The sequence below is a fragment of the Symphalangus syndactylus genome, chromosome 1, assembly GCF_028878055.3.
Source record: "Symphalangus syndactylus isolate Jambi chromosome 1, NHGRI_mSymSyn1-v2.1_pri, whole genome shotgun sequence".
Classification (NCBI taxonomy): Eukaryota; Metazoa; Chordata; class Mammalia; order Primates; family Hylobatidae; genus Symphalangus; species Symphalangus syndactylus.
This window is the reverse complement of record NC_072423.2, coordinates 119,420,762-119,440,957: the sequence shown is the minus strand read 5'-3', so window position 1 is coordinate 119,440,957 and position 20,196 is coordinate 119,420,762. Positions and strand designations below refer to the sequence as shown.

The following is a 20,196-nucleotide window of genomic DNA, read 5'->3' as shown; positions in this document are numbered from 1 at the left end:
TCTGTACTTCTGGCCTATGGACAGAATTTCAGTTGCCTGTTTACTTTGGTTCAGAAGAACTTGACTGAAAATCGGACACCTGTCTTTTAACAACTTGCACATCTCAACAGGTAAGGAGAACAAGGGTCATCATTAGCTTGGAGCTTCCCTCTTACTTCCCTGACTGACTTTATCGGAAACGGAGAATTTCCTTTCAGGAAACAAATGTGCAGCACTATCCAAGAGGTCTGAACCTTTCTGAATCTTGGCCGTTGATCCCTTGCCCTCTGAAACATTGTCTGACATGGAATATTAGCCTTTCCACATTACCACATTATCCCTTAGAGCAGACTGATTTCCTCCTGGGAGAGATAAGGCAGTCTTGCAAATCAGCAATGAGGCAGCAGTGAGGGGTATGGTGCCTCCTTTCCAAACACACACAAGCAAGCGAATGGGGCCACAGCACAAGAAACACTGTAGGACTTTTTCTACCAGGATGTCCCATGGTCCTCCAGATCCTCCAAGATCTGCAAAGTCATAAGTCATAGTCGCCAAGAAACATCAACCCAGCCTACCAGTATTCACGTGGCCACCTCCTTGCAAAGTTGCCAAGAGTTCCAGAAGAAAGAGAAGGCCACAGCTTTGGGCAACAGAGAGGTGGCACAAAAGAAAGACATTAGAAATTCCACTCTCCCCACAAAAGTACTGGCCCACAAAGGAAGCTCTGTGCAACAAAAGGACACCTGCCTGGATGCAGCAATAAACACTGAAGCCCCCAGAATCAAATGCAAAGGCCCAGGCCTGCCTTGCCTCTCAGCCGCTCTCCAATTCCCCAACATCAGACTCCCTCATGTCAGCCTCCTAACTCCTGGATTTGCCACCCTTTGTGTGCATCTTGTACAGGGCCCGTGTCCCTGTCACAACATCATGACTGTCTGCTCCATCCAGGTCCTCTGACTTTGCTTCTGGTCCCACTGACCCCCTTAACAGAACCACTCCCTTTTGTCATTGCTGTGTGTGAACTCACCCCACTCCTAGCAATCCCCTAGCTGTTACAGCCCAGGCGAGAGAGCATGCTAGCTTGGGCTAGGGTGATAGCAGCAGGGTTTGAGAGAGGAAATTGGATGTGTTAGATGTTTATGGTAAAATCTACATGATTTGGTGACAGATTAGATGTGGGATATAAAAAAAGAGGAAACTTTTAAGAATGCCTCCCAGGTTTCTGGTTTGCATAGCAGGGTGAGTGGGGCAGGGCTTGCTGGCAGGGAAATGGATTTGGGAGGTAGATCTTGAGTTCAGCTTTGGTCTATGGGGCATTCTAGAGGTCATACTGAGCGAGCTGCTAGGTATATGAATATTGATTTCAAAGAAGAACTTCAGGTAGAGATATACATTTAGTAGCCTTAAACATATCAAACTAAAGAAGTTCACATTCCTTTGGAACTTGTCATCCTTTTAATTAAACCATGAGATCCTGGAGGGTGGAGACTGAATCATATTCATCTTTACATTGCGAACGTGCAACATGACGGTGTTTGGGGAACACAGTAAGTGTTGAATTGATCCGAGCCACACCATTGACAGTTATGCTCCAGTGTGTGCTAAAACCTGCTGGAGATATAAGACAGGAACTGGGCTGGGCATGGTGGCTCATGCTTCCAATTCCAGCACTTTGGGAGGCCGAGGCAGGCGGCCTATCAATTTCTGGGCCATATTTAACATTAAATAGCAATACAGCATTACCTAAAGTGAGATAACAGAATACAGCTTTCTCAGTATTAAAAAAAAAAGGGCAGGTATAATACAATTGTCTTACATCTAGCATTGCTACACAAATCTAGCACACAGAAGTAGGTAATCAACAGAGGTCTGCTAAATATACACAGAAGTAAGGCATCTATAAAGAACAAGAGACAGTTACTTCCTCAAGTAGTTCCTGTCTTATTTATTTTTTTGAGATGGAGTCTCGCTCTTTCATCCAGGCTGGAGTGCAGTGGCATGATCTCAGCTTACTGAAACCTCTGCCTCCTGGGTTCAAGCAATTCTCCTGCCTCAGCCTCCCAAGTGGCTGGGGTTATGGGTCCCCACCAGCATGACTGGCTAATTTTTGTATTTTTAGTAGAGACGGGGTTTCACCATGTTGGCCAGGCTGCTCTCAAACTCCAGACCTCATGATCTGCCTGCCTCAGCCTCCCAAAGTGCTGGGATTACAGGTGTCAGCTACCGCGCCCAGCCTTTATTTTTATTTTTTGAGATGGAGTCTCGCTCTGTCACCTAGGCTGGAGTGCAGTGGCGTGATCTCGGTTCACTGAAACCTCCGCCTCCCAGGTTCAAGTGATTCTCCTGCTTCAGCCTCCCGAGTAGCTAGGACTACAGGTGTGTGCCACCACACCCAGCTAATTTATTTTTTCATTTTTAGTAGAGACAAGGTTTCACCATGTTGGCCAGGCTGGTCTTGAACTCCTGACCACATGTGATCTGCCCACCTGGGCCTCTTCCAAAGGGCTGGAATTATAAGCATGAGTCACCATGCCCAGCCCAGTTCCTGTCGTTATATCTCCAGCAGGTTTTAGCACACAATGGAACATAACTGCCAATGGTGTGGTTCGGATCAATTCAGTTCAGCACTTACTGTGCTCCCCAAACACCATCATGTTGCACATTCGTAATGCAAAGATGCATATGATTCAGTCCCCATTCTCTAGGATCTCATGGTTTAACTAAAAGGATGACAAGTTCCAAATAACCGTGCTAAGGCAGAATATGAAAACTGCTATAATAGAGGTAGAAATAAAGTTTAGGTTAAGGAGGGAAGTAGGATAATGTCACAATTGACTTCATCACTTGGATGGTGGGGACGGGGTCTACTAGGAGTCATACGGAGTACAGATATTTCAGATTTTCACATGTGGAAATTTCATGAGGAAAGGCACAGGAGTGACAAAGCACAGCATCCACTTACAAGATGGCAGTGCAACTGTCTGACTGGGGTATGGGCAGCATGGAGGTCAGGCAGATGAGCTGGAAAGGTACCCTGGGGCTCGATTGTATAAGCCCTTGAATGTCTCGGCAAGGAGTCAGAGAGTTATAGATAATGAGATGTCACTGAAGTTTTCAAAGGAAGGGAGAAACTATCAGGACTATGGGCTATGACAGAAAAATCTCATCCGCAGGGTAGTTTATGGTGAAGGCCAACAAGGGGAAGGCCGTGAAGGAATCAAGTTGGATAATTGTAAGAGATTCTAAAAATAGACAGCCCCCTAAAATAGCCCCCAACCACGGATAGCCTTTATGTGTATGTGGGACTAAGAAAGAATCAGTAGCCACATTACAGTCTTTCAACAATACTGACACATCTGCAAATCAACAGCAGTTTAATGGTCCTACTATCAGGAGGATGATGTAACAAGCTTCCCCATACCACCTCAGAAAGGATAAACACAGCCCAGATTGGAAAGTCAGGTGACCTGAATTAGAATAACGAATATTTGTCTTCCCTAGAAAAGCCCCCCCAAATCTCAAAATTGGGTTTGGTCCCCTGCCTCATTATTCATTCTGCAGCATGTAATACCTTTCAATTGCTGCATTTTCACACATGCAATAAGATGAAGATTTGCTTCATTATTTGTATGTTGACAGTCTTCCCTATTCAACTGTAAGCTTCCTGAGAGCTAACACCCTTTCTCCCTTGATTCCTGCTGAAATTACAGGTGCTTAGCCCTATGCTAGGCTCATAAGTACAAAATAACTCATAAGCCTGCTAGGAGTTAGTCAGTAAATATGAACTGAGCGCTCTTCCATGCACCAGGACGTAGAAATGAGAAAGTCATGGCCCACAGGAGGCCCCCTGTAAACAAAAAAGGAAGCACCTTTCTTCTTGTTGCTGTTCATGATACAATAACCACTTATTGGTCACCTTCACTGGGCCAGGTATATGTATGCCACTTTACATCTATATATAATTATATATATTTTATTCTCCCATTGAAGTCTCACAACCACCCAGCAGAGTGGTGATCACATCTACTTTCCAGATGAGGAAACTGATACTCAGGTGCAGTAACTTGCCTGAGGTTATAGAGGTGGGGAGTGGTATAGTGGTGTGTCTGGGATTTGAATCTAAGGCATTCCAGCCTGCACAACCCACATGTCCTCACCACACCAGTGAGTCTCAGGCACTTTGTCTCTGTCTCCATTATCTTTCACACATAACATTCAGAGGTGAACAGGGATCAGTTTTAAATCATGGGGAAGGTAGTGGGTAGGGACTGAACTTCTGATGGAGATTCTGACACGTGCCTGCCTTTGCTCCCCCATACACATACTTGCATCATACCACTCTCCTCCCTGGAAAAGTGCTTTGTGAATCTAAGCATTATTATAATTTTAAGCACTGGCCTCTCTCAATTCTTCTACTTTAAAGAAGCTCCTATTAGAAATAGATATAGGTTTCAAGTGCAGAAGAATCCCCAGTGTGAGAAGTATGTCTATAAATGGAAGGGGTGACTTAGGGTTTTGGAAAGTACTTATGGCTCAGTGTTTCAAGGCAGATATGTCTTTGATTCACATTCCATTTCTTTTCCCAACTCTTTCACCTAATTCAGCCTCAAGGACTCCTCCTCCTTCATATTGACATCAGGTGTCATGACGACCAAAGTCAGTGGTCAAGGCCAAAAGCAATACATGGCAGATATTATGAGGGATGATTTAGAAAGATGGTAGCACTAAAATGTACAGTGGTGTTGAAGACTATGAAAACAATAAAAAACAGTGATCTACTGGGAAACTAGCAAGTTGGAAATAGAAAATTCAAAAATATTTTGTATTAAGGAGTTTCCTTTTAAAACATCCCTGAATATCTACCTAATCACTTGTAGTAAAAAAAAAGAATTTCTATTATTCTGAAGATTTTTTAACTTCTGATCTTTTTGTCTACAATTTACAAGAAAATCTTTTATAGATTGCCATCAAGGTATCCTGTAAGAGTAACTATCAACTACATCTCAAAGAATTACAAAAATGTACCACTATGGAAACTGAAATAAGAAACTGTGTTCTCTGAAGAGAAACTTACTAGAACAGAGAGGAAAAGATAGGAGAAATACATGATTAGGGATTATTTAAGTACGTAACCATTATTTACTGTTAATTTGGATGATACGTGAGCTAATAAAAGCAGCTAGGTAATTCAAAGGCCATGGCTTTTTAATTAATCTACTGGCTTTACAGTTTGGGTTAAATACTTAGTAACTAATAATATTTGTTGAGGGGATCTTAGATTTATTAAATCATATTAGACAAGCTAAATACTTGACAAGCTTAACTGTGGATAAAAGATATCATTTATCATAATGATGAATAACAGAAGCTATCCTCGGGTCTGGGGATTCACTCTTGGCTCTGCTACCGTGACTTTGGCAAGGTATCAAAACAGTTTGGTTTCAACTTTAGCTTCTGCGTCTATCCAAGCTTGGATGCTACCATTTGATATACATCTCTTGCAATTGTATCAGGATTTTAAATATAACAATAAATTCACCTTGGCCCTGTCACTTTCACTTGATCTAAATATCAGCTGACTCCGTTGGTTAGACAGAGCATTAAATGAAACAGGCATAGGAAAGTACTCTATAAAACCACACCTCCTTCCTGCCTTACAGCATGATGCTAAGTAAATACAGGTTACAGTTTATGGCTAATTGGCTTTTTCCATAGCCACTGAATACACCTCTATTCCTCAAAACCATCTCACAAGTCCATGGTATCAGTCATAAGGGAAAGCAAGTGAGCTTATGAGTTACATATGTATGTATATGTGTCTACAAACACACACATGCATGTGTATGTACACAAACCCTCAATCCATTATTCCTAGAAAGCTGACCTATCCTGCTGAGGGGGAACTGGAGAGCCACCTCAGGACACGAAAAACTGCAAACTACTTGGCCAACCTAGGATGTGCCTAAGGCAAATGCTCTCCTTGGTCAGGAGTGGGTTCCCAACTAATGCCTGCTAAGTCTCTGCTTAGTAGTAGGCTCTCCTTCCTTCCCTGAAGATTTTGATCAGATTCTCTGTTCTTGACATTGGTCACCCAAAGATGACTCTTCAGAAGACACTCTCTATGGAATTATACCTTCTTTTAAATAAGTAAAGACACAACAGAGGAAGATAAGAAAGAAGAGAATGAAAGGGAAGCATGAAATGGAGTAGGGCTGCTCAAGACACAGGAAAACAGACCCTCTACCTGCAAAGCCAGCCGCACAACACCGGAGGTATAGGTCAGCATGCTGTGCAAAATATCGAGCAGGGAAAAGAGCGGTGCAGCTGCCATCTCATTATTGTTTTTATTGTCCACATCCAAGCACAGTGTGGCAGTTTCAGTGAACAGGTAACAGATGTGACTGACGAGTCCTGAGGGTAAAAAAGGAGAAGAAAAAAACCTCATCATTAAGTACACAAATGTGTCATACGAACCAAAAAGAGAGGCATTCTGGCTCTATGTTGCATAACCCCTAAGCAATATTTAAACTATACTCTTATCAGATTCACTGAGGAAAGTTGTTTAAAACGCAGGTTTCCAGGCCTCACTCCCAGAGAGTCTGCTAAGGAGTCAGGGATGGGGCTTAGGAAAATACTTGTTAAAGAAGTTCTCCAAGTGATTTTGATGCAAAGGTTCCAAATCACAGCTTGAGAAACACCATCCTACATGGGCAGGCTTCACAGGGTCTGAGGACTCCCTGGCAATGAAGGAAAACAACTGTCCCCAGATTCTTGTTTGAAGGCAGTTTTCTTTAGTGCATGATCAAGGGCCACAGTGAACCCAGTGGTCTGCTCTATCTAGCAACTGGGTGGTTTCAATAATGCAGTCCGAAAATGTAAGATAAATTATAAGAAATTTGAAATTTAGAAATTACCAGGTGCCATCCCTTTGTCTCTGCAAACCTCATATTAACAGTGTGGTTGGTCTTTACTGATGTTTAGTTTGATATAGTCTGTTACAATAAATACATTTTCACATTTTGGGGGTGTTATTGTTTACATTTAAATTGACATTTTTATCCTATTATATAGTGTTACCCTTTGAATTCACAAAAATGAAATACAACAGAAGTGAAATTACAACATGAAATAATGTTGTAAACCTAAATGATGAATGAGAACTTTGGAATCAGTAGAGCATAAATTCAGATGTTCTAAAAAAAAAAAAAGTGAATTTTCAAAGATAAATATTTTACACACGCAGATGGGGGAAAAGCATGGCAAGGAAGTCTGATGTGTATTAAAAGCTATATTTTACTGGACCTGTAATCTATTTGTCCCTACTCCAGATCATCAACTGAATGGAAACTCAGCTAAGCACAGCCATGTAAGTTTTGGCATCTCTTCCATACAGTGCACCTTGTCACTTCCAGCAAAACAATCCAGTCTTCCTGACAAATGCAAAATTATCACAAAATTATCAGATTACAAAAGTGAACTAGTTTTGTCACTAAAGGCAGTGACATAGAATGACAGACACATCAAAGTTATACCTCCTGTGGCAAAAAAAGGCATAAGTCTCACACAACTGCTAAGATGCTTATAAAAACAAAAACAAAACTGAGTTTCAAGGCTGAAAATAAACACACTTGAAAGTAGAATGAATTATTGTCAAAATTTCCTTATCAAATGACAAGGTCTGATAACCCGTATCATCAATGATACATAGTGCAGAAAAGCAATTATTACAACATGTGCACTACACCACCAGGCATTCTCCTTAGAGTTACAATGCATCACCCATGTACAGGATATGAATCAGCACTTGGCATCTGTGAACTGTAGATAGAAGGGCTTGAAAACATAGTATTTGGTGCATATATGCTGCGAGAGAACAGGTTTTTCATTTGGGGGTTCCTGATGACTTTGTGACATGTCACACAGATGGTCAAAGGTAAAAGGGGTAAATACTGGTGGAGTCCAGCTCTGTGAGCAGCAAAGAAGGATATGGTTCTTTAGGAGGCAGAGGTGGGCCCCAGAGCACCCATCTACATATTGCTTACTTCAGAGTAAACAACTAGTGGGCATCAATGTTCTTGTTGATCTTCATTCAGTCTTCAAGGAAGGAGTGCAAAGAATGAATGCAATCAAATCCCTGCTGGGACAGAAAGTATTTCCAGTCTATGGTGTAAAAAACAGACAACAAATGCCAAGCTCTGATTTTACACACTGAAGTCACCAGCTCCCAAGGGAAGGTTCTCAGATAAGATAAGAAATGAAGTGTGAGATAAAAATATTTCTTCACAGCAGTGATAATGCCAGCAAAACCCATTAATATGATTTTAAGAAGCTGATCTCAGTCATATTTTCAGTGTTCTTCATAGCCAGAACTTTCACTTCAGGGTCAAAATGCATGTTTTTCATGTTTAAATTTTTTATTATGAAAACAAAGTCATGAGACAGTTCAGCACAATGTACCTTCATTATCCTTTTCAACAATATCAATATTGTGTCTATTTTACCTGTCTTTTCAAAGGCATTTTAAAGCAAATACCAGAAAACATCTTATTTCTCCTGTAAATACTTCTGTATAACAGGTAAAGACTCGTTTTTAACTACAATACCATTGCCACTTTTAAAAATTAATGTATTTTTAATATACTCCTCAACTGTCTCAAAACTATCTTTTTACAATTAGTTTGTATGAATCAAGATGCAAAGCAGCTCCACAAATTCCATTTGGTCATGGACCTTAAGTCTCCTTTAATTTCTAACAGTCCTTCCTCTACTTACAATTTTTTATGTCACTTATTTGTGGATAAATTAGAACAGTTTTCTTGTAGATTTTCTCATGGAACTGCTCCTATATCCCTACATGTCCTGTAAATTGGTAATTGCACCTAGAGACTTGATTTAATTCACGTTCAATTCCTTTGGCAATAATACCTGGGGCTGGGTTCTTTGGATTTCCTGTTGCATCTTATCTGGAAAGATATGCCATTTGTCTTAGTTATGTTAAAATTGATCCATGGATTCAAGGGTTGTTATTTTGAAAAGGAAAAGCAAGATAAATGTTTATTCTTTCCTCCAAGGTATTTATCCAAGTAAAATGAACACATATGTCCACATAAAGATTAATTAGAGCTTTATTCAAAATAGCACCAAACTACAGCCAGGCACCGTGTCTCACACCTGTAATTCCAGCACTTTGGGAGACCGAGGTGGGCAGATCACTTGAGGCAGGAATTTGAGACCAGCCTGACCAACATGGTGAAACCGCATCTCTACTAAAGGTACAAAAAATTAGCTGGGCATGGTGGCACACGCCTATAATCCCAGCGATTTGGGAGGCTGAGGCAGGAGAATCATTTGAACCCAGGAGGCAGAAGTTGTAGTGAGCTGAGATTGTGCCACTGCACTCCAGCCTGGGTGACAGAGCACGATTCTGTCACAAACAAACAAAAAAAGCCCCAAACTAGAAATAGCCTAGGTGTCCATCAACAGGAGACTAAACAAATTAAGATATAATCATACAATGGAATATCACTTATCAACTAAAAATATCAAACACTGAACTTTACAAGGACATACATGAATCTCAAAAAAAAATGCTGAGAGATTGCAAAAATTAAAGAATTCTATGAAATAAGTTGTATGCACACATTTATTTAAGGTTCTAAAGAAAACTTGTCTCTATTGATTGGGGTCAGAAGTTATTTCTAGGAGAGGGGAAGATGGAACTTTCTAGGGTGATAGAAATGTTCTATACTTTGATGGGGTGTTGGTTATAGCAGTGCATGCATTTTTCAAAACTAAATATATGATTTGTACCTTTTACTGCATATAAAATATACTTAAATTTAAAAATGCAGGGCTAAGAAAAAACAGGTTGGGACAAACTAGAGAAATGCTTAAGGAAGATAAATGAAGCAGTATGTGCTGTCTTCACTGGGTTAATAGCAGAATTTACTGAGCACTTGCTCTTTTCCTGGCACTATACCCTCACTGGAAGAAATGGGGAAGTGAGTTTCTAGGTAATTTTAAATTAACTTTTAAGCTATGCTGAGTTTGATATAACAAAGGGGCATTCAAAGTGCCAATGTTCAAAGGAGATTAAGCCCTAAAAACTAGGTAACAGTTAAAACTAAAAGACAACAACAAAAAAAGAAGCAAAAGATGATCAGAGAGAACAGAAAATTTCCCAAAAGACAGTCAAATTAGAGACAGACAGAGTCAAAGACTGACGGTTGAGTAAGTCCCAAACAGGGGCAAGGATTTACAGAGGAAATGAAGGCAAAGGTGCTAATATAATAGAGTAGGAATCAGGACAATGTAAAGTAATGGATATCAAGGAATAACTAGAATTAAAAAGAAAATGGGTGTCAAGAATGTCTAGTTGGATGTCAGCAAAATAGAAGAATAGGAGGTCTTAGGTTTCCCCACGTTCCACAGAAAGTTCTATCAGCAACTATCCACAGATATGAACACTATGGTGAAATCCTCCAAAATTGGGAATAAGCCTGAGTCTCCTGTGTGGTTTATGGAAATTTTCCACATGAAAAGGGTAAGACAAAGGGTCTTATTTTGACTATACTACCTTTTCTCCTCCCAGAGGTTAGCATAGTGCCACAAAGTGAGGATTCTCCAGGAACTCGGGTTTCTACAGAGGGAAAAGAAAACCAGAGGTGGACAATCATCTTCTCTAGCATCCTGTGGCACTTTCCAGAAAGCCCACTCCTATCTTACACCATGGGGAACACAGGGGAAAATGGTACCACTAGACCAACTGGGATTAGGCAGAAACAAAGAAAGGACGTGTAGTACAAAGCAACCAGGACATAGATATGGTGATGATAGCTTGCAGTGCCCAATCAGTGGTACCAGATAATAGCCCATCCAATTTGAAAAGCTGAGCTAGTCACTCCAGAAGTGATCAAAAGTTCTACCTAGCTTAGATTCCTACACAGTCAGCCTCCAGGACCAGCCTCATACCTTGCCCCAAAGCCTCACATCCAGGGAGAGAGACAATCATCACAGCAAATTTCCACAAAGAGCAGAGGCTCTATCTATCACATCCAGGAGTTTAAACAGCACTCAGTCAAGCTTCAAAGCTCACCTCAAGAGCCTGCCTAGACAGAGAGACAAACCTCAACAGTGCATTTCTAATGAGCATAGCAGCTGCTCCCAGCCATTCCAATTAGCATCCTGATCACAGCCTGTCCTGCAACCCTGTTCAACTACTGAACTCAAATAGTAAAACTATCTGTCCAAAGAATATACTCCTGCGGCCCAAACCAATGATGGGCCAACTGTATTTCCAGAGATCAACCAGTGGTCTCACTGGATAGAAGAGCCCAGCCAGCTGCCTCATCAAAATTTGAGAGCAAAGGCAGCAGCCCAGCCATCTAGAGAGCCCAAAGCAACCTCTGACTGCCCATGGCCATTAAAGCTGGCCCATCTACAATAAAAGCTAAATGAAAGAGTGAAGGTCTATCCCTGCCAAAAAAAAAAAAAACACCTTAAAAGCCTAAAAAGATGGCTATCTCCTCAACTGCACAAACACCAATGCAAGAAAACAAGAATTACAAAGAATCAGGAAATCATGTTACCTCCAGAAGAAATGAAGAAAGCTCCAACGATAGACCCTAAAGAAAGGGTCAAATTTTATAAACAGAAATACTAGACACAATACTGAACTGAAACATGCAAACAGGAAGCTTCAACATCAGGCTCCCTCACACTGAAGAATCAGTGAATTCAAAGATAGAACATCTGAAATTATCTAATCAGAGCTGCAAATAAATAAATAAGGTGACAAAAGCCTATAAGGACTATGGAATACCATTAAGAGACCTAACCTATGCATAAGAAGAATTCAAGAAGAAATAAAAAAGAAAAAAAAAGTATTTTTAAATGAACTAATGGCTGAAAACTTCTTTTAATTTAGGGATAGATGCCAATATTCAGGCAGAGGAAGCACAGAGGTCTCCAATCAAAGTAAACCAAAAGAAGAGTTCACCAGGATGCATAATCAAATTATGAAAAATCAAAGATGAAGAAAATATGCTAATATGCTGAGAGCAATAAGAAACACATTACATCCAAGGGAGTCCTGATACAATGTCAGTAGATTTCTTAACAGAATTCCTGCAGGGCAAGACAGAGTGGGATGATGTATTCAAAGGGATGAAGGAAAAAATGCTGCCAAACAAGAATACTTTACCCAACAAAATTGTCTTTCCAAAATGAAAAAGAAAAACTTTCCCAGACAAACAAATGCTAACGGAATTCATCACCACTAGACCTGCCTTACATGATTGGCTAAAGAGAGGTCTTTAAGTTAAACAAAAAAACACTAATAACATAAAACACAAAAAATCACAAAACTCAATGGTATAAGTAATACAAAGCTACATGCACGATACTTTAGAACTCTAATTGTGGCATGTAAAGCAGTTTTACTCCTAGTATGAGGGTTCCAAGGAAAAAACTAATAATAATGACTATAGCTAAAATAAACTGTTAATAAATGCATATTACACAATGATGTAAATTCTGATATCAAAAACATAAAATGAAGGGCAATAAAATTGTAAAGCTGTATGAAAAGTTAAGAAGTTAGCAGCTTGAAACAGACTGTTATAAGATGTTCTATGTAAGTCTCACAGTAATCACAAAATAAAAATGTATAGTAGACACACAAAACAAAAACAGAAAAGATTCAAAGCATATCACTATAGAAAACCATCAAATTGCAAAGGAAGACAAGACAGGAAGAAAGAAACAAAACAACCAGAAAATAATAAAATGACAGAAGTCCTTACCTATTGATAATTACCTTGAATGTAAACAGATTAAATTCTCCAACAAAAAGACAAAGAGTAATTGAATGAATTAAACAAACAACAAAACAAAAAAACACAAAACTAGACCCAACTATAAGCTGCCTACAAGATACTCACCTCACTTTTAAGGACACACACAAACTGAAAGTGAAAGAACGGAAAAAGATATTCCATGCAAAGGGAAACCAAAAGAGGGCAGGGATACTTCTATTTATAGAAAACAAAACAGACTTTAAGCCAAAACTACAGAAAGAAACAAAGAAAGACGTTATATAATGATAAAAGGGTCAATTCAACAAGAGGATATAACAACTGTAAATATATATGCACCCAACATCAGAGCACCAAAATTATATAAAGCAAATACTAAAGGATCTAAATGGAGAGATAGACTGCAATACAAGAATAGTATGGGACTTATCCCACTTATAGCAATGGACAAATCATCCAGACAGAAATTAATAAGAAAACACTGGTCTTGAACAACACTTTAGACCAATTAACTAACAGACATATGCAGAACATTCCATCTAACAGCAACAAAATATACAATCTTCTCAAGCACACATGGAACATGCTTCAGGATAGATTGTATGTGAGGACAAGTATTGACATGTCTTTACGAGTATTCACAAATTTAAGAAGACTGAAATAATAACAAGTGCCTTTACCAACTAGGACGGTATGAAACTAAAAAATCAACAACAGGAGTAATTTTGGAAAATTGACAAATACATGAAAAACAACACATTACTGAACAACCAATGAGTTAATAAAGAAATGAAAAGGGAAATTAAAAAAAATTGAGACAAATGAAAATGGAGATACAAAATTCTAAAACTTATGGGATACAGCAAAAACAGTTCTGAGAAAAAAGTTTATTGCAGTAAGTGCCTACATCAAAAAGAAAGGTCTCAAATAAACAACTTAATGTTATGCCTCAAAAAAAAAAAAAAAAACAAAATGAAGAACAAGCTAAGCTCAATTTTAGCAGAAAAATTAAAAATATCAGAGCAGAAAACAATGAAATAGAACTAGAAAAGCAATACTAAAATAAACTAAAACTTGTATTTTTGAAAAAATAAAAATTGAGAAACCTTTAGACTAAGAAAAAAGAGATGACTCAAATAAATAAAATCAGAAATGAAAGAGAAGACATTAAACAGAAATACAAAGAATCATAAGAGCTACTGTAAACAATTAAATGTCCAAAAAATTGAATAACTGAGAAGAAAGGATGCATTCCTAAACACATATAACCTATTAAGACTAAATCATAAAGAAAAAGAAAATCTGGGCTGAGCATGGTGGCTCATGTCTGTAATCCCACGACTTTGGGAGGCCAGGGCAGGCAGATCACCTGAGGTCAGGAGTTCAAGACCAGCCTGGCCAAAATGGTGAAACCCCATCTCTAACAAAAATACAAAAATTAGCCAGGTGTGGTGGTGCATGCCTGTAATTCCAGCTACTCAGAAGGCTGAGGCAAGAGAATCACTTGAACCCAGGAGGCAGAGGTTGCAGTGAGTGGAGATCACACTACTGCACTCCAGCCTGGGTGACAGAGTGAGAATGTCAAAAAAAAAAAAAAAGGAAAAAAAAAAAAAGAAATAGAAAATCTGAAGAGATCAACAAGAAGATTGAATAAACAGTAAAAAGTCTTCCATCAAAGAAAAGCCCAGGACCTAATGGCTTCACTGTTGAATTCTATCAGACTTTTAAAGAAAAACTAATACCAATCCTTCACAAACTCTTCCAAAAAATTGAAGGGGAAATAATATTTCCAAATTCTTTTTATGAGCCCAGCATTACCCTCATACCAAAGCCAGACAAGGATATCACAAGAATAGAAAACTAAAGGCCAATGTCTTTGATAAATACAGATGTAAAAATACTCAATAAAATGCTAATAAACTGAATTCCACAATATATTAAGAGGTTCATTCACTATGATCAAATGAGATTTATCTCTGGCATGCAAGGATGGTTCAACATATGCAAATCAGTATCACATAAGAATGAAGGAAAAAAAATTATATAATCAATAGATGCATAGAAATAATTTGACAAAATTCAACATCTTTTCATGATTAAAAACTCTCAACAAATCAATGTACCTCAACATAATAAAGGACATAGATGATAAGCACAGCTAACATTACATTCAATGATGAAAAAATAAAACATTTTCCTCTAAGATCCAGAAGAACACAAGGATGCCCACTCTTGCCACTTATATTGAACACAGTATTAGAAGACTTTACCAGAGTAATTAGGCAAGAGAAAAAAAGAAAAGGCATCCATAAAGGAAAAAGTGGAATTGTTGCTGTTTGTCAAAAATATGATCTTGTATATGGAAAACTCTAAAGATTCCACCATATAAAACTGCCAAAATTAGTAAATACAGGCTGGGCACAGTGGCTCACGCCTGTAAACCCAGCACTTTGGGAGGCCGAGGCGGGAGGATCACTTGCAGTCAGGAGTTCAAGACCAGCCTGGCCAACATGGTGAAACCCCGTTTCTACTAAAAATACAAAAATTAGCCAGGCATGGTAGCATATGCCTGTAATCCTAGCTACACAGGAGGCTGAGGTGGGAGAATCGCTTGAACCCAGTAGGCGGAGGTTGCAGTGAGCCAAGATCGCACCACTGCACTCCAGGCTAGGCAACAGAGTGAGATTCTGTCTCAACAAAAAAAAAAAAAAAGAAGAAGAACTAATAAATACAGTTAAATTGCAGAATACAAAATCAACACACAAAAATCAGTAGTGTTTCTATACACTAATAACAAACTTTCTGAAAAAAAGTCAATTACAATAGTTGTAAAAAATACTTATGAATAAATTTAAGATGGTGAAAGAACTGTACCCTGAAAACTATAGAAAAGTAAAAAGAAAAAGAAAAGAAATTAACAAAGACATGGATAAATGGAAAGATATCCCATGTTCACGGATTGGAGAAATTAATATTGTTAAAATGTCCGTTCTGCCTAAAGCAATCTGCAGATTCAATGCAGCAATCCCTAATAAAATTTCAATAGCATTTTTAACAAAAATAGGCAAAACAATTGTAAAATTCAAATGGAACCATAAAATAAATTCATATGGAGCCCCCAAATGGCCAAGGCAATATTGAACAAAAAGAACAAAGCCAGAGACGGCACACTTCCTGATTTCAAATTACACTACAAAGCAATAGTAACTTAAAAAGCATGGTACTGGCATAAAAATAGACACATCGACCAGTAGAAAAGAATAGAGAGCCCAAAAATCAAACACATTTGTAGCCAACTGACTCTTGACAAAGGTATCAAGAACATATAATAGGGAAAGGACTGTCTCTTCAGTAAATGGTGCTGGGTAAACCAAACATCCATATGTAGAAGACTAAAACTGGACCCTTATCCTCACCCTATATACAACAATCAGTTCAAAATGGATTAAAGACTCAGACATAAGATCTTACACTGAAAAACCACTAGAAGAAAACACAGAGGGGAAAAAACTACACGACACTATTCTGGGCAATAACTTTTTAGATTTGACCTCAAAAGTGCAGGCAACAAAAGCAAAAATAGATACATCAAAATATAAAGTTTCTGCACAACACACTCTGCAAAATAACAGAGTGAAGAGACAAGCTACAGACTGAGAGAAAATATGTGCAAGCCACACATCTGATAAAGGGTTAATATACAAAATATATATGGAACTCAACAACACTACAGAAAAACAGTCTGATTTAAAAATGAACAAGGAACTTGAACAGACATTTCTCAAAAGAAGACATGCAAAGGGCCAACAGATACATGAAAAGATGCTCATCGCCAGGGAAATAAAAATTAAAACCACAATGAGATATCAACTTACATCTGTCAGAATGATTATTATAAAAAAAAAAGAAAACAAACATTGGCAAGAATGTGGAGGAAAGGGAACTCCTGTACACTGTTGGTGAAATGTAAATTAGCATAACTATTATGGAAAAGTATATGGAGGCTCCTTAAAAAAATTAAAAACAGAAATAGCACATGATCCAGAAATCCCACTTCTGGGTATTTACCCATAAGATTTGAAATCAACACATTGAAGAGATATCTGCACTCTCACGTTCATTGAAGCACTATTCACAGTAGCCAAGTTATAGATCAATCTAGGTGTCCATCAGCAGATAAAAGGATAAAGAAAATGTGGCACATATACACAACGGAATTTTATTCAGCCTTAAGAAAGAAAAAAATTCTGTCATTTGTGACAACATGGATGGACTTGGAAAGCATTATGCTATGTAAAATAAACCAGACACAGGAAGACAAATCCCACATGTTCTCAGATACACAGCATCTAAAACAATAAAATACAAAGAAGCAGAGAGTAGAATGGTGGATAACAGAGACTGAGAAGGTGGGTAGAACGTGGAGATGATGGTCAAAAGGTACAAAATCTCAATTAGAGGAAATAAGATTATTTTCTTTGACATATAATGCACAGCATGGTGAATATAGTAAATAATAATGTATACTTCAAAATCACTAAGAGTATACATTTCAAATATTCTCACCACAAAAAAATAAGTATTTGAGATGATAAACATTTTAACTAGCTTGATTTAATTATTCCACATTATATTCATAAATTACAATATCACTTTGTACCCCATAAATATACAACTATAATCTGTCAGTTCACAATTTAAAAAATAAAAATTAAAAACAGAATGTTAAACTGAGATAATTCAAAACCTGAGAAAAGTTCACTCATTTGGCAATTTCCAGGCCACTGATAACTATCATTAGTAAAATTTACTAGGTACTGTGGACTGAAGTCAGACTTCAAGTTACCAGATCTTCCATGTTGCATTTTCCCACATACCATGTAAGTGTTGACATATTTGCTTCCCTACTGTTTCAGAATTTGCCCAAAGAAGAAGTTAGGAAATAGGAATGGAGGAGAGGAGGAGGGAAGAAAAGAGGAAGGGAAGGAGCGAAGGAAGGAGGGAGAAGGGAGGAAAGGAAAGAGGGAAAGAGGGAGGGAGGCATGGGAGGGCAGGAGAGAAGGAGGGAAAAAGGAAGGAAGGGAGGGAGGGAGTGAAAGGAGGAGGGAGGGAGGGCAGGCAGGAAGGCTTAAACCTGGGTTTGCATAGGGCTGACACCAACAGTGGTCCATAACCCCTAAGGGTACAAAGGGAGAGGGAGCAACTGCTGTTAGTCTCCCACCTTACTTACAGTGGGAATTGAAAATTAGACTACTAATGCTGGTGAAGCTCTGTAAACAGGCTAATACATGATGCATTTTACTAAGTGAGGAAATAAATCTAAAAAGAAGCAAAGCAAGTCAAGGTAGAAACTTTTGGTATGGAGGGGAGAAAAATTAACACTCCCCTATCTCCCCACTTTATTCTTCTCCACAGTCTTGATCAAGACAAGACATTCCACCTTCAAAGAGATGGAGGGAAGTTCAAGGATATTGCCAAGGCTGTGTTCTCCAGAGTTAAGACTTTCCAAGATATCAAAATGTCAGTGGAGATGGGTGTGTGGCTCTTTCTGTCTTCATCTTCCACTAAGAAGGCTGGTGACAATATGGCATAGCCAGAGGCCTGACCCCTGGGAAATGCTAAGCCATTCCTTTATTTTTTTCTCTTTCTTTTCTCTCTCCTCTCTCTCATCTAGACTCAGTCTAAGGTGTAGTAGTTACCTGTGGCTTAGATTGGCTCTGCTTTAGACTACTGGGCAAATGCATAGCCCTTTTATTATTATTATTTTTATGACTCTTGCCTCTTCTACTGGTTCTAGCTGATACACATCTACTTGAAAGAGTGAGGGAAGCTTTCTTACATGAAAGTATTAACATCCAAGACTGAAGTTTAAACACTGAGGTAAATATACAGGGAAAGTCAAAGCCACCTTTGTCTCCAAACTAGTAGGTGGGTATAGGAAATAGAGAAATGTGTACCTCAGCATAATGAAAAGGGCTTCTGTGCTTTGCATGCCTGTTATCTCTCTCAGAGATGCTGTTGGGATGCATCTGGGATAGTGTGCTAGTACTTCCCAGTCCCCTGGTCAAATGCTACCACAACAATTTCTTAATATTCCATCCCAACATCTCTAAAAGAAGCCAACATTCATTAATTCAAAGAACCCAAGAATTATTCTGCATTAATTATAACCAACTCCTAAAAAATCCAAGACATTATTTTGTATGAATTATAAGTAAACCCCTAAAGGAGTCTCTCCGTAAGTTATTTTCAAGTGTTTAATGTTCTGAGAATATTAATATACATGAACTGTTCCCAACTCCAATCACTGTGTTCTTATTATTAGTTTTTCACAATCTGTTAGAGAGCTAATATAAGAATATACTTTGAATTTCCAAGCTTTAGAAAGTGCTTTATATCTCACTTTTAGTGATTTGAAAATACAACACTCTAAATCAAAGGTAACCTTCCTACATAGAGGCTTTCTTCTGGCTAACTTTACATTTACATCATGCAAACATGTGGACACTTACACTAGGGTTTGTTAAAATCAACCTAAACACACAATCTGGAAAAGAAGTATAAAAGCATTTGTGAAATTCAATGTCGGGACACAATTCTTCCCCAAACTGATCAGTGCTTAACCACTAAAACCAGAAGTCACATTAAATCCGTTAAGTTAAAAAGTCTGTTTTTAAACTGAAGAACTTGGAGGGTGAAAGTGGCAATGCCTGTCTTGGACATACTGACAGGTTATAAATGTAAGTATCTGTGAACTGTGGGGTCACCATGGAGCCATGGAGCACCAAGGGCATGCAGCCTCTTCTGGCCAAAGGTTAACAAACAACCACTCACATACAGCGTGGCCCCCACATGACAATGTGACCAAACATCTATGAGGTTAAACATTTCTGAATCATCTCAGTGTAAGATTTGCCTCTGCTATTTTAGCCCTGTTAAGCATGGGTCTAACATGGTTACCTAGGTTGGCATAAGTGCTACATACAAGACCACATAGGTGTCTACATTGTGCTTGTCACCAGGCCAATACCTTTCAAACCCAGCTCTACTCCTCCTCCTGCATTTGTACTCCCAACTCTGCAGTCCCTTGGCCAGAGTTTACAGTTTGGCTTCTTTACCTGAAATCCTCACCCTCATCCATGGGTCTAAGCTCCAGGGCCCATGGGAGTTTAACCTTCTCTAGTCAGGGGAAGGACATCAAACACGCTTAGCTCAATGAGTATGACGAGCTAATTCACAATTCTGGGCTTTGCTGAAGTAAAGTACCCCATCAAATTCTATAATCTGAAAGAACCTGATGAATCACATGCTGAGACTTCTCAAATAAGGCAGAAGCTAGTGTCTCAACAAAATGTTTTCTTTCAAAAATCTGGAGAGTCTCTGTATTCAGTACATTCATTTT

The 20,196-nt window shown here is 38.7% G+C and overlaps 1 protein-coding gene across 8 annotated transcripts in view; it reads right to left on the bottom strand.

Annotated features, from left to right (window-relative positions):
* ULK4 (unc-51 like kinase 4) overlaps positions 1-20,196 on the bottom strand; it is a 769,027-nt gene that overhangs the window by 209,097 nt on the left and 539,734 nt on the right. For all 8 annotated transcript variants that reach the window (XM_063611260.1, XM_063611259.1, XM_063611278.1 and 5 more), the window contains one exon: positions 6,224-6,390. In XM_063611260.1, the coding sequence (XP_063467330.1) occupies positions 6,224-6,390 (167 nt within the window). The remainder of the gene's footprint in view (positions 1-6,223; positions 6,391-20,196) is intronic.